General features: G+C 40.8%; 1 protein-coding gene across 3 annotated transcripts in view; it reads right to left on the reverse strand.

The window, feature by feature from the left end:
* Positions 1-15,762, reverse strand: part of EPG5 (ectopic P-granules 5 autophagy tethering factor) — a 116,738-nt gene that overhangs the window by 48,307 nt on the left and 52,669 nt on the right. For all 3 annotated transcript variants that reach the window (XM_009433929.5, XM_512111.9, XM_016933616.4), the window contains 7 exons: positions 14,794-14,916; positions 13,381-13,547; positions 11,612-11,833; positions 9,048-9,171; positions 5,041-5,185; positions 2,073-2,244; positions 479-641 (listed from right to left, as the gene is read on the reverse strand). In XM_009433929.5, coding sequence (XP_009432204.2) covers positions 479-641; positions 2,073-2,244; positions 5,041-5,185; positions 9,048-9,171; positions 11,612-11,833; positions 13,381-13,547; positions 14,794-14,916 — 1,116 coding nt within the window. The remainder of the gene's footprint in view (positions 1-478; positions 642-2,072; positions 2,245-5,040; positions 5,186-9,047; positions 9,172-11,611; positions 11,834-13,380; positions 13,548-14,793; positions 14,917-15,762) is intronic.

Consider the following 15,762-nt stretch of genomic DNA (forward strand, 5'->3'; position numbering starts at 1 on the left):
ACCAGCCTAACCAACATGGTGAAATCCCATCTCTACTAAAAACACAGAAATTAGCCGGGCGTGGTGGCAGGTGCCTGTAATCCCAGCTACTCGGGAGGCTGGGGCAGGAGAATCACTTGAACCCGGGAGGCAGAGGTTGCAGTGAGCCAAGATCGCGCCACTGCACTCCAGCCTGCGGACTCCGTTTCAAAAAACAAACAAACAAAAAAAGGAATCAGTTGAAGCCCTCTCTCTAGGAATCTTCTCAATGATTCTGATTTTTTTTTAATTCCTATTTGAATATCTGTCTTAGAGGACTCATCTGGTACCTACAAAAATGTGTGATTAGCTCTATGAGTGTTTTCATGCCCTGCAAAACTAGTAAATGTTTGGGACACAGACAGTGTGCTATATATGTCTTTCAATCTTTCTCATTGATACGCCAACATTACGGACTCAATTAAAGTTCTCTCAGTTCTGAAGAAATTTAAACACTTACCTGAACCGTGACAACTGCGGCTCCTTGGCATTTCTTACCGCTGCTGCCTCTGCACTCCAAATGTAGTGTGGTCTGTTCTTCACGATTCACATACTGCTTTGGCATTGTGTCCAACAGCTCACCATCCAGAGCAACCTGCTGAGATTCCCGAAGAGCTGCGGTTCTGAAAAACATCATCAGGAGGTAAAAGAAAGTCTTAGGAAAGGTTATATGATAGGTGATAAAGGCTTCCAGTTATCCACAGCCAGCATTATAGTGCAGCAAAAGACACATAAACCATAGTAACAGAGGACCAAAGGTTGTGAGCCAAGACTTACCCAAATCATCCCCCGGCAGAGAGGCTAAAGAGAAAGCTAAGAAATGAAAGAAAAGCCTATAGAGAAGTGAGACAACTTTATAGCCACAAACAAAGCTCCATTTAGAATCCATGTTATACCAACAGACCCTACAAGAACAACTGAGAATTCTATCCTAACTTCATCACCCTCAAGGGGTGCCTTAATTATAAGTACCAATGACTTCTTAGGTATTAGCAACTCAAAACGAAATGTCAAAGACCAAGAAAGCTAATGGCATACATGGGGTGTCAAAACTGGTCTAACGGTATGTATCATTACATTAATGGGCAGGTGCTTATATGTGCACTCAACACACACACAACAAATGCCTGGACCAAAAACAGACAAGGAAAAAAATACCGATAAGAAATTGATTCATGGCCTGGCGCGGTGGCTCACGCCTGTAATCCCAGCACTTTGGGAGGCCGAGGCGGGTGGATCACGAGGTCAGGAGATCGAAACCATCCTGGCTAACACAGTGAAACCCCGTCTCTACTAAAAATACAAAAAATTAGCCAGGCGTGGTAGTTGGCGCCTATAGTCCCAGCTACTCGGGAGGCTGAGGCAGGAGAATGGCGTGAACTCGGGAGGCTGAGTTTGCAGTGAGCCGAGATCATGCCACTGCACCACTCCAGCCTGGGTGACACAGCAAGACTCTGTCTCAAAAAAAAAAAAAAAAAAAAGGAAATTGATTCACATAGGATTTGTAAAAGTAAGGCTCGCTTACTGTTAATGAAACAGACTTACTCCACGTACGCTTCTTCTCACAAGATCTCAAGTTAGATCAAAACCTTAAATGGTTGATCATATTGTATCCACCATGTGAACTCAAAACAATGACTTTTCCACACTTCAATCAATGTTTATGTCAATTTCTTAAAGAATATGGAGAAGTAGAGAGTACAGCAATGAGAAAAGAAAGGAACTCTTACTTCACACCTTTCCAACACCATCTTTCCAATATCAGAAGATCTCTTCATGAGAAGCATACGAAAATCTTAACTGGCACTGCTGACACTCAGAAATGCCACCACAGGAAATGTGAAATTGATAGTTGGTGAGAGTACCACATAATTTCGATGTGAAATTATAAGACTTGTCACAACTTGGTTAACCAAGTGAACCGTCTGGGCCAGGTTGGTCAAACTATCCTTATTGTAAAAATGCTGACGAGGAAGCCACTCCAGGTAGCAAATTATCCAGGCTGTCAAAGCCACCAACATGGGAACATGATCCGTGAGGCTGCATGGTCTTACCTGGCCTGCTGTTGCAACAGATTCAGGTCTGTGCACACCAGCTGGGTGGCGTCCTTCTGACTCAATAGCACAGCAGGGGAAATAACTGGCACAGGAGGCTTCATCGGGTGCAGAACAAGGGGAGGCTGGGGAGCCTCATGCTTCCGCAAGTTACTTAAAACCCTTTCTTTAGCTGAAAGAAAATTAAGTCATATATACTGAGCAATCAGGTGAATTAGCAGGAGAACAGAAGCATGTGGTACAATTCAGTAGAATTCCTATCCTCAAAAAATTTATAGTCTTAACGATAGTTGAAGAGTTAAAGCTCATGATCTTAAATTATTACCCTAGACAGGCCTTGCATGACATGCTAACAAGTTTGGACTTGATATTAGTGTAAAGCTACTATCTAGTGCCTTACGCTAATATCATGTGGATCTAGTGAACACCTCTATGCAAGCTTGAATCAGATGGTAGCTATCATCTGAATAATGGTTTAGGTAAATGGAGTAGGTCTGGAGGCAGGTCACCCAGTTAAGGTTTTAATGCCATCATCCAGAATTCAGAGGAATAGAAGAAAAAGGAATAAGCATTATGGAATATAGCCAAGTCAAAAATCTGAAATCAGGTCAAGGTTTGAACAGGAGGACTGGATGCAGTAAGAGATAAAATGAATGAAGACATATGCATAAGCTCCTTCAGCCCTTCTATTTATGCAGTCATACAGTCCATCAGTCATTTATTCATTCACTCAACAAATGATTTATGGAGTCCAAATAAGCAATCCTGTGCCACACACACACACACACACACAAAGGTGAATCTCTACCATGCAACTTTGCCCTAGATTACACATGATCTCATACTGTTTAATCAAATTCAAATGTTTGATACTTCTAGACTTAGTACAGAGCTGAATACACAGTAGATATCCAATAGATTCCTATCTTCCCTCCCTCTCCCTTCACCACACTATACACATACCACACAGCAGGTGGGGACTGAATAACATGAAGAAAAATGCTGCTACCTACCCAATTCTTTTCAATAGCAAGAAACAGAGGAAGGCAGTGGTCAAGGGAATTTCAAGTCAATAAGTCAAGTCAACAAGTACTTAAGGGACTACAGTGAATTTCCGATTACATTCCAGATGTAACATTCCATTTTCTATTCTTGTTGAGAAAAATTAAAGAAAAATTAATAGCCATGACTTTACTTGGCATAAGGAGACTTGTATTGTTTGTACCCCAAACAGATGGAATTCAACATTTCAAATAGGTCAAGTACAGCACTATCCCTTATAGTTAGTGTTTTTCCACTAGAACTAACTACTCTTTGCACAGATGTAACCAAGTTAGGTATTCACCACTGGATAAGACTTGTGACTATTTATGTTAAAGTTCCTTTCAAGCAACATAAGAGGCCATGATGCTAAAGGAAAACTGGGGGCTCTTTCAAACCCAATGTAAGTTACCATAAAAGAAAAACCAAGGTATTTTAAAAACAAACAAACAAAAAATCTAAATTCATATTTAACAGTAATCACCACTCTGGACCACAACTGACAAAAATATTGAAGCCAATAAAACAAATTTAGTTTAAGAAAAAGAAATTGTTATCACAAGGGTGCTAGTGAAATTTTTCCTACAACCAATCATAACCACAAATTAAATCATTTGATATAATCATCAACTAACCTCTTATATCTGAGAAAAACCTGAAACTCACTATTTAGAAGTACAGGCCCTAATTTTGTTTAGAAGTACAAGGTATCACCAGACACAAGAGGTAGAATAATGAGTGGTGAACAGCAGGTCTCTGGAGTCAGACGGCTCTGCCCAATAACCAGCTATGTGGCCCATGCAGGCAGGTCACCTAACAGCTTACAAATTGGGTTTCTTATCTGCTCAATAGGGATAACCTAACAACATAGGGTTTTTGTGAGGACTGAGTTAATGCATATAAAGCACTGAGACAGTGCTTGGAACAAACGAAGGGCTTCATAAATTACTAGCTTAACTCCAGCGAAAACAATTCGTATTTTAGGGCAGTGTTCAGGCAACATAGAAACACTATGAATGGAAGGGCATGAACGGAAATCATTTAATAGTTCCCAGATCTGTTCATATATTTCTTCTTCTTAACAAACTTTCAGGAATAGAAAAATGAGAATCTACATTGTTGGCTTGAGGGCAATTTTCATCCCTTTCTCTATATACCTTTCTATATCATTTAATATTTAAAATTAATATATATCTTTTATAATCAGAAAAAAAATTATTGTTTCAAGAAAAAATGCAGGGAGAGGAAATGTTGGAGGGAAAAATTTTAGAGCCTTAGAAGAAACCAGCCAGCACCATTTTACAGATGAATGGCGTGAAGTCCAGAGAAGTTCTTATTTGTCTCTCTTCATACAACTAACGCGTTTTGGTTAGTGGCAAGCTGGAATAAGAAGGTATTCTGCATTTCTCTGAATCACCTCAGTGTCTTCTTACACTATATATTGTAATAAATATTTTGGTCAACAATTGAATTTACAATGATATGTCCTATATTTTTGAAATATAGTCAGTAATTAAAATTAATAGGTTACCCCAAATATCAGCAACTTTATAGGTTAAATGAGCTTTTGTGGCCTGATAGAAAACTAACTGGTAATTTATACCACTGTTTCTCTAGAAAAATGTACTGGGAGAAACAAGTAACTTAGAAACTTCAGGAACCTGATTCATTTGTATGGTAAGGGTTCTAGGTACAAAGGAAAAGAGTTTATAAAATAAAAAGACAGACTTCTGATTTTCAAAACTGCAAAGTAATTACATTTACAGTTGCAATTTACACCATTGTGTAAGTCAACTGAAATCTCTTTTTAAAGCACCAGAGGAAAAATGAACACTGGGGGAATAAAGTATGTCAGCCTCAACCCTCAATGGCTCTGATTCAATCATTCATTCACTCATTCGAAGGGGCAGGTGCTCCCAGGACCCACCCAGCAAAGGATCAGTGAAGTCCAGCTGCACGGACAAACTGCAGGGTGTGGAATGGGACTCAAGCTTGGCCTGTGTCCACAGACCAACAGTCTCCTGAAACTCATGATAGATGCGCTCCATGTTCAAATACTCCATCCACAGATCCTGAAACAGAACGACAGTATTTTAACTCTGACAGACAAGTCATAGATTCACATATAAAACTATGTATTTAACCATAAAGTGAACGAGTAAGTTTCAACATGAAGTGGTCTACTCCAAGTCCTCCACCATTAGGATAAATTGCCATTAAAATGACCACTCTAACAATCCCTGCAGTAGCTGTAAAACTTTTTTGATTGTGTATCATGATTAGAAAAAATTTTAACAGCCCTATATGTATATTTGTAAATTATATACATACACTATAAAGCTAATACATTATGTATACTATAAGACATAGGTAAAAAATAGCAAATGTTAAAGAGGTAAAAAATAAAATGTTAAAAAATAATCAATTCTGAATTAGATCAAGACACCAAATCCAACTATTAATTTACAGTAAATACAGGGGACACAAAAACATGTTAAACTACACCATGAAGATACAATTAGCAAAATCCATACTGTGGGGAGCCTCTATGGACAAACTACTCAGTTTCTTCAACAAATAAATTGCAAGGAAAAGTAAAGGGATAAGGGGAGGACTTGTAGATTAAACAGACTTATAAGACATATCAACCAATCACAACATGTGGATCCTGATTTAAACTATGAAAATAAATAAAAACAAAACTTTTATGACCTTTATGAGAAAGGTGGAAACTTGAACACTGACCAAATATTTGATATAAAAAATTATTTCTAATATGTTTAGGTATGCTATTGGGTTATGTCATTTTTTTATCCCTATCTTTTAAAATCTTCCTGCATCAAGTGCTCTCTGGGATTACCTCCAAGATAAAATGGAAGAGGAAGTGGATGGGCTTTAGATGAAACTAGACACATGGCATATGTGGGGAGGGGGAGAAGAGCATGCCCATTATACTGCTCTCCCTATTTTCCTATAAAATGGAATTTTTTCATAATAACAGGTGTCAAATAAGTAAATAAATAAAATGAGAAAACAATAAATATAGTAGCTCTAGTAACCTCTCCCTACACTCCCATGGGCTGTCTTGCATATTCTGAATTATATATATTTCACTTTGGTGATCACTACACTTTAGAATGGGGGACTGCCTTTAACAACAACAAAAAAAAAGTCAAATTATCAATGAACTTTAAATAGTAACAGCAAGTGAGCAAACAGGGACTATGGGTTTGTGGACCGTGATTTTTTTTTGGATTTTAAGTGTTCTAAAGGCCCAAGGATCCCTCTAAACCAAAAAATGTCCTTGGCTTCTCAATAAGCACACTGCTGTGAAGTCCCAAATCATTATTTCCAAACCAACCTCACAGCCCAAGGCATTCCAGACTCAGAGGAGGAGCTCCAATGTAATCCTGATCACAATCCTGAATTCTACATGCAGCTGAGTGTTCAATGTGCTGGGCTAGATCCTCCTATTGCATATACGCTCCTTTAAATAGGGTCACTCTGTCACTTTCTCTGCCTTTATGCCAAGTAACTGTTAACAGAGGCTAATGAATAGAGCAACTACTAGGAATTAATGATAGGTAAGCAGAGACATGCTTACCTTTATAAGGTTCTTTATAAGAACCATAAAAATACAAAACAACCCTGAGCTTGAATTACAGATCAAGAAATTATACATCAAGCACCAAGCAAGGGCTGACTTAAAAAGAAAAAGAGAGAGAAAGCAAGCAATTAATTCTGTTGATGCTGAGGAACCAGGATAAATCTCAGAGAACCAAGAAAGCTATGGCTAATTTTTAAAAACACTGACCAAGTACCTACCATGTACAAAGCCTTGGATATGGATGAGGGGTGTCAAGCATAAAAAGATGAGGATGGAACTGAACTCAAAGGATGTCAGGACACCATGGTCTCATGTGTATTTTTCTTGTTTCTCTGGCCCTATACTCTCAGTCTTATTTCTCCGTGCCTTAAATGCTGTTATCTCTCAATGTTCCATCTTCAGTCCTCTTCTTAATCTACATATTCTCTTACCACTAAATCCACATATCCGACTTTGCCTCATTCCTGAATTCTAGATATATACCTCCCCTTCTGACCAACTCCTTGATAGAGAGCTCTCGTTGAAGCCCCTCAGGCACCTCCTCTTCCAGGGTTTATCTCTGGGGGACAAAGTCAGAAATCTGGAAGTCTTTGGGTATCTGATTCTTCCTCGATATATTTTTAATTCATCCATTTGTTTAATAACTGCTGCTATTTCAATAGTTCTCCAAACAAAGACTTCAAAATACAAGCCAAATTATTTAGAAAAGTATACATGGCCCTTAGGGATTTCACTCCTACTCACCTCTCTGGTTTCATCTGCCCCACCTCAGGTGCTATGCCCTATCCTGCACCTTTCTGAACATGCCCATCCCTTTCTCACCTGCTATATGTCGCTGCACATACTGGTCTTTCTGCCCATTAACATCCTCTCTGCCACTCCCTAACACCATGCCTTTCCTTTCCATCTGCCCAACTCCCATTTGTCCTTCAGGGCTCAGCTCAAAGGTCACCACTCCAGGCCCAATCCAAATCAGGGGCTATTCCCCTTTGTTCCCATAGTACCCTGTGCATTCCACTCTCATAATTTTTTTTTTAAGACAGGGTCTCTCTCTGTTGCCCAGGCTGGAGTGCAGTGGTGCAATCTCAGCTCACTGCAACCTCTACCTCCCAGGTTCAAGCGATTCTCCTGCCTCAGCCTCCTGAGTCGATGGGATTACAGGCGCCCACCACCATGCCCGGCTAATTTTTGTATTTTTTAGTAGAGATGGGGTTTTGCCATGTTGGCCAGGATGGTCTTGAACTCCTGACCTCAGGTGATCTACCCACCTCAGCCTCCCAAAGTGTTGGGGTTACAGGCGTGGGCCATGCACCTGGCCCATAATCTTGATCACAAAATGTAATAACTGTTTGTTTAGTCTCCTGTTGGCCAATAAGCTCTTTGGAGGCAGGGAATGTATCAGATTTCTTTTTGTATCTTCGGTACCTGGCACTTAGAAGACACTCAGTAAATACACACAGAAGGCAAGGAAAGCAAGAAGAAAGAAGGCAAGGAATGAAGGAAAGAAAACAAGAAAAAGACACCTACTGGAGATAACATATACACATGATGTGAAAGTAGGAGGGTTTAAGGATCCAAATGAAAGCGTTTCAACTCTTAGAGTTTCCTAAATCCCATCCTGGTGCTGGGGTCAATACTCAAAAGACTGCAGCCCTAGAAAAAAAAGAACTAGAATAGAAGAGAATTATCTTCCCCACTTTTTCCCTGTCCCCAAGATGGCTAGAAAAGCTTAGAGAAAACTGAGATTACAAGTTTTGGCCTGAAAAAGGGTCACAGACATCTTTGAGTGCCTGGGGGAGAACAGCTTAGGACATACGAAGACTGAAATCAAGTGGTTCCAGAAGAGCAACCAGAACTGTGACAATGACAAGTAAGCACCTCAAGCCAAACAAAGGTGAGCTCCTGATCTCCTCCATGCAACCAACCTCCTACATCACGTATGGATCCCTACAAATTCTTACAAATTCTTACACTGCATCTAAGAATGGGAGTAGAGATAATTGCTTAAAGGTATTCAGCTACTAACAACTTCCAATTAAAAAAAATATACAGTCAGAGGAAGGTTATGTTTATGAGGTCATAAAAAGCCCTAGAACAAGCTTCAAGCCTTCGGGTAGAAGGCACGGTGAGGCTGGAGATTCAAAAGGGAGTATTCCCTCCATATAATCACTTAGATACTGACAAAACCATAGAAACAATGACCATCTGAGTGACTACCCATTTTCTTATCAATAAATTGTTTTATTATGAATATGACCAGTTCAAATTACATTCAGATATGCTAAAAAAAAAAAAAAAAAAAAAAAAAAAGAGGGCTATAGTTTCACCTGCTGATTCTGCATCACTTTTGCTAGCCTGTGAATATCATAATGCTTTGGTAGAGAAGGGATATAGGTATCTCCTTTTTGAAAATTCTCATCTTCTAGCCATAATATATATACATTGAAGAGCCTAAAAGATAAAAACATAATTATATGAAACATAAAAAGATGAGCATGCAAACAAAGCTTCTTACATCTCTAGGAACACTGGCACCCCTACATAAGAGTAAAGAAAGCCCATAATACAGAAAATGTGGCCAACAACCACCACGGCTCCCAGAGAACTCCTGGTCCAGCAGGGGAGGCACGTCACAGATTATTCAAATATGATGCGATAATTGCTAAAACAAAAGGTATGAAGAAGGGGCTCTGACAACCATTCTTAAAGTAGATTTAAATACAGTACACAGAAAAAAAATAACTGGAAAAGGTGATTTTTACCACAGACCTGGGATCTGAATCTGGAGCTTTTCTTTCCTGGGCAATTCAGTCAGTTATTTTTGCTTAGAAAAGCAAAAATAATACATTCAAATAAAAACATTTTCAGAGAAAATATTAAGAGCTATTTTAAACTTATGCATTGTAGGAATTTTCCAGCTTTAGGCTCAAGAACCATCTCCCACCTCAGAGAATCGCAAATAAATATCACAGCATGTGTGTACGCCCCTCTCATCAAGAAGGAATAAAATCAAATGAGACTTAAAAAAATAAAAGTTCTGGCTGGGCGCAGTGGCTCATGCCTATAATTCCAGTACTTTGGAAGGCCAAGGCGGGCGGATCACAAGGTCAGGAGTTCGAGATAAGCCTGACCAACATGGTGAAATCTTGTCTCTACTAAAAATACAAAAATGAGCCGGGTGTGGTGGTGCACACCTGTAATCCCAGCTACTCAGGAGGCTGAGGCAGGAGAATCACTTGAACCCGGGAGGCAGAGGTTGCAGTGAGCCGAGATTGTGCCACTGCACTTCAGCCTGGGTGACAGAGCAAGACTCTGCCTCAAAGAAAAAAAAAATTCCAATTTTCCAGTAAAAACCTTTTAAAAATACGATACTTCCTTCATTTTTATTTTGCTTTTGTTTTTACCAGCAGTGCTAGAAAAATAGTCGGCAAATACACAAATTACTGGGTAGGGGACTGGGAGATGGCCTGGCCTGACTTTACTCAATAAAGTGGAAAATTACCTCCTTTACCTCTGCAACAGCCAGTCCAGGAAGACAGACAAGGACAGGGCTTTGGGGTTCTTACAGGGAAGAGGTTGCTAGGTAGTTCTCTCCTCCAGCTTCTGGCTCAGTGAAATAGATGGCCACTTTATGAACACATACCAGGAGGGGGGATATAACAGAGGCAGAAGGGAATATCAAAGACTCTCTTGGCTTATCTAAAATATTCACAGAGAAAGCCATCCACTGGTTAAGGCTGGTTAAAAATAAGTTCTCCTTCAACAAGCAACATAAGGGAAGAAATCATTCTGGAGGCTGACAGAGAGCCGTAAAAGGTTGAGGGCAAGTAAACCTAAGGCCTCAGTGCTAGATGAAATGGGGACCTCACCAAGCTATTGTGTATTGAGGATTAATTCTTAAGAGCCATTTTTATTAAGTCTTATTTGTAAGACTAGTATTTGATTTATATCAAACTTATAAATGAAAGGTGAAGTAATAGTGTGAAAGGAATTCAAACCTACTTCAGAGTTCTTAACCTTTTAGAGGAGGCAAATATTGTACCCTGATTTTACAGAGCACATATTTTTGGGAGATTACTAGACCCCTCATCTCAGGTGGATCCCTGAATCCCGTGAAGGATCTATGAACCACACTTAAAGAGCCCTGCCCTGGTCATTTGTTTCTTTTGAAGAGCTATTCTAAGCTACGTGTGGTGGCACACACCTGTAGTCTCAACTGCTCAGGAGGATCACGTGAGCCCAGGAATTCGGGGCTGAGGTGCACTATGATCGTCTCACTATAATCGTGCCTATGAATAGCCACTGCACTCCAGCCTGGGCAACATAGTGAGACACTCCTTCTTAAAAAAAGAACTATTCTAGCACGGTTTTTTTGTAACAGAGTCTCACTCTGTTGCCCAGGCTGGAGTGCAGTGGCATGATTATGGCTCATTGCAGGCTTGACCTCCTGGGCTTAAGGGATCCTCCCACCTCAGCCTCCCAAGTAGCTGGGACCACAGGTGCACGCCACCAGGCTTGGCTAATTTTTTTTTTATTTTTTGTAGAGATAGGGTCTCACTATGTTGCCCAGGCTGTCTAGCAGGCTTTAATAGTTGTTTACCTGCTATGATAAAATTTGGCTTATTTCTATTTTTACATAAAGAAGTAGAAGAGGATTTATCACTCAGACTACAGGCACTCGACACAAGTACATCCAAACTGTTGATTCAGTTCTCTTGAGGAACATAAAAGAGAAACATTTCAAGATGCAAATCTATATCAAAGCCACCTTCCATATTCAATCTAACTGCGTTAAGAGAATAACATCTAGCAGTTTGTAACACAGTTAACTGCTCCAGCATAGTACCTGTGCTGCAAACAACAATGTAGGTGGCTAAATAACCATACTCACCTCACCAGCTCCTTGTGCAGTTCTGGTGAAGTCAGGTAACCAGGGGTGCCAGAGTGGCTCTCTGGCAGCCCTTCACTGCCCTCTGCTGGAACACGGAGGGCCTTGCTTGCAGCATGGTGGAAGTCAGCCACCTCAGTCAAACGTCTCTTCATTTCTTTCAACAAATTGATATGAGCAGGACTTTGAAAAAACCTTCTTCCAATACAACCATCTATGGGTAACCTTAAAAAACACAAGCACAGATCTATAACCTTTCAACACAAGATGTACTTTCTGTATGGCATAAAATAGCAGTTAATTAGCAAGGCAATTTACTGTGATTGTGGATATACACCATTAAATTAACACCTATTATTTCTACCTCAAAGATTATTTTGATGGTCCAACGAGATGGTGTATATGAAAGTAGTTTTAAAAAGTGTGAAATGCTACACAGATTTAAGACATCACTACTTAGAGGTACAGCATAAAGATGGTTTCTATTCTTGAAGAACTTGCAATCTGGCAAAAACTAAAACAGAAGCGACTAAGAATCTATCTATCTATCTATCTATCTATCTATCCATCTATACACACACACACACACACACACATATATATGTATATATACATTTTTTTTTTTGAGACAGAGTCTCGCTCTGTCACCCAGGCTGGAGTGCAGTGGCATAATCACTGCTCACTGCAACCTCCACCTCCTGGCGACTCTCCTGACTCTCCTGCCTCAGCCTCCCAAGTAGCTGGGATTACAGGCATGCGCCACTGCGCTGGGTTGTTTTTTTTTTTTTTTAGACAGACTCTTGCTCTGTCACCCAGGCTGGAGTGCACTGGCGTGATCACAGCTCACTGCAAGCTCCGCCTCCTGGGTTCACACCATTCTCCTGCCTCAGCCTCCTAAGTAGCTGGGACTGCAGGCACCCGCCACCACGCCTGGCTAATTTTTTTGTATCTTTTTTTTTTAGTAGACGGGGTTTCACCATGTTAGCCAGGATGGTCTTGATCTCCTGATCTCGTGATCCACCTGCCTCGGCCTCCCAAAGTGCTGGGATTACAGGCGTGAGCCACCGCGCCTGGCCGTGCTGGGCTAAGTTTTCTATTTTTAGTAGAGACAGAGTTTCACCATGTTGGCCAGGCTTGTCTCGAACTCTTGACCTCAAGTGATCCTCCCTCCTTGGCCTCCCAAAGTGCTGGGATTACAGGTGTGAGCCACCATGCCCAGCCAGTATCTATATATTTCAAATGAGTAAGTTAAGGGAATGAGGAATTGAGGCAGGAGCTAGACAGCAATGGTTCGCAATAGTGGATGGCTCTGGCTGGGTGGAGTATCTTCATATGAATCCCATGAAAATGCTGAATATTCCCAAGTACAACCCACAGGTGACAGACAAAGCCTGGCCTTTGTTCACACGTGCACCACTCATCACAAGGTCCCCTCCTACAAGCCCCATGACGGTCACACAGGCAGCCTCAGTTTAAGGCAGTTGCTCTCCCTTTGCATCTCCAGAAGTTCTGTGTGAAACCTTGCCCAATCCCAGGGTGTTGTCTTCACTACACTGGTCATGGAAGATGGTAAAGAGAAGCTGCCACAAGACACCAGCAACTCAATAAAGATCCAGTCTAATAAATGTCAAACATAGAGACAGAGAAAGTCCTCACCAGAGATCACCAAAGAATGATTCCAACTCACACTCCACAGTCTAAGAACACATAGAATGAGAGCAGTGCAAAGGCAGAAATGGACTCACAGAAACCTACAATACTGGGCACCATACCCATACTGTGGTCCTGGACGGTGAAGATACAGAAGGAAGAACTTCTGCCAAATGAGTGGCAGGAGGGGGTGATCAGAAGGTGTGACCAGAGCCTGGTGGGCCCAGCGATAAATCAGCAGCCTCTGGAGGGATGGCACGATGGGGAGCTTCAGCTGGGTCTGGGCTTTCTACAAAAAAGAAAGGGCTTTGAGTAGCCACAAAATGAACATAAATGCAAACAGTTAACTCTTTCTAAGTGATCCAACTGAAACACCAAACATTCTGTTTTCAATTCAATAATATATTTTTTAAAAGTCACATAAAACTCACTTCTCCAATCCACTAGTTAACATTTTAACCTCCTTGGTAGCAAGACATGTAGGGCAGCTTTTTATTCTGTCAAAACACTTCACAGACCCCAAAATGGGTATGGGTCTTAAGAGTCATCTAGTCTAACCTCATTTTCATTTCTGAAATTCCTTGGCGAATACAACGTTATAGTGCAAGGGAATAGAAAGATATGAAAACCAAAAGTAAAGCCGGGGGCAGTGGCTCACACCAGTAATCCCAGCACTTTGGGAGGCCAAAGCAGGTGGATCACTTCAGGTCAAGAGTTCAAGACCAGCCTGGCCAACATGGCAAAACCTTGTCTCTACTAAAAATAGAAAAATTAGCTGGGTGTGGTGGTGCACTCCTGTAATCCCAGCTACTCGGGAGGCTGAGGCATGAGAATTGCTTGAACCCGGGAGGTGGAGGTTGCAGTGAGCTGAGATTGTGCCATTGTAAAATTCCAGCCTGGGCGACAGGGCAAGACTCTGTCTCAAAAAAAAAAAGAAAAAGAAAAAAAGAAAATGTCACTATGTGACTGTCAAACTTTATCAATCTTTTGAAAATTCAGATTTCAAAAGGACATTCGAGAATGCTGAATTCTTTGAGAGGCTCTGAAACCCAAAAGCAAATTCTTTAACAGGCTCTGAAACCCAAAAGCAAAATCTATACTAAAATAGAAGGTCTTTAAAGCCTTATTCCAGTCTTTCCCACACATTAGTAAGCCTAAGAATCAGCTAGGAGTTTCAAAAAATAACCTCCTTGTCCCACTCGAGACTCAGAGACTCCAAATCCCAGAAGATGAGGTCTAGGAATCTGCTTTTTAACAAGTTCTCCAGGGAATTCTGATGTACGTGGGATGCAATGACAACGCCCGTCACATGTGCAATGATCCAGCCTTCAAATACTAGGCTGAGACTCTTGTTAAACAAACCTTGAGAAGCAAGTACTCTTCAATTACACAGTTTTAAGTATTGGTTTGGTTGTTGAGCTTTCCAAACATTCACAACAAAATAAAACACAAAAGCTCAAAAGCTACGGGTGAATCCATCAGCATCAAAGTGTAAGCCACCTTCTACCACTCAAATGCAGAACTGCTATTTGTACCTTCAGAGCTTGGTCAGGGGTGAAAGCAGAGTTTATCACCAATTCCCCTTCAATAACTCTCCGGAGCTGGGAGTCCTCTTCAAAGATGGATTCCATGTTGAGCACTGTCCAGGCAAACCAGACCTATAATGACACCAGATAAAGGGGAGGGGAAGGAGGAGCTCGCCCCACTGACAAAATACATCCTGACATTCCACAATTTAAATCTCTTCCTATCTCAAGCTCAATCAGCAAATATTTGCAGTTTCTAAAATTAACACCTTTTTATACCTACCTATATCCTTGTCGCAGATATAAATTTAAATAAAATAGATCATTGGAAAATGTTACATTCCTTTGGAAAGGCTACTTTAGTACAAGATGTTCATTAACTCCATATTTACCAGGCAAGATCTGTGTGGAAGAGAGACAGGAAAGAGGACCAGACAGGGGCTCTGTCTTTAAGAAGTCTTCCATCTACTGGAGTAGACAAGACTAATATATAAAAGTAAGCAAAATGTGAAGTTGAGCAGTGACGAGGACTGAGTCAAGGTAAAGTGCTATATCAGAGAAGGTTCTATGTAGATGTCAGAGGGAAAGGCATGCTGGTAAGAGAATCCGCTAGGCAGAGACAAAAAGAGGAAAAGCCAGGGATGTGTCTAGGTAACAGCAAGGAGTTTGTTCCAGCTCAATCCATGAGAGGTGGGAAGAAGGGCAAGAAGTAAGACAAATAAGAGGTTGAAGAACATTACTACTGATTTAAGAGATGAAACAGACATAATTTTATACACAAAGTCTAAGAGGTGGTAATGATAAAAATAATGCTGCCGCTGATGATAATAATAACAATGGCCAACACTCAGTGAGCACTGGTTATGTGCGAAGCACTGTTCTAAATGCTTTACATATAGGTGCCATCATTATTCCCATTTGACAATTGACAAAACTGAGGACAGATAGGTAGGCAAGCTGCCCAAGGCACAGAGCTAA

Source organism: Pan troglodytes, chromosome 17 (assembly GCF_028858775.2).
Source record: "Pan troglodytes isolate AG18354 chromosome 17, NHGRI_mPanTro3-v2.0_pri, whole genome shotgun sequence".
Lineage (NCBI taxonomy): Eukaryota > Metazoa > Chordata > Mammalia > Primates > Hominidae > Pan > Pan troglodytes.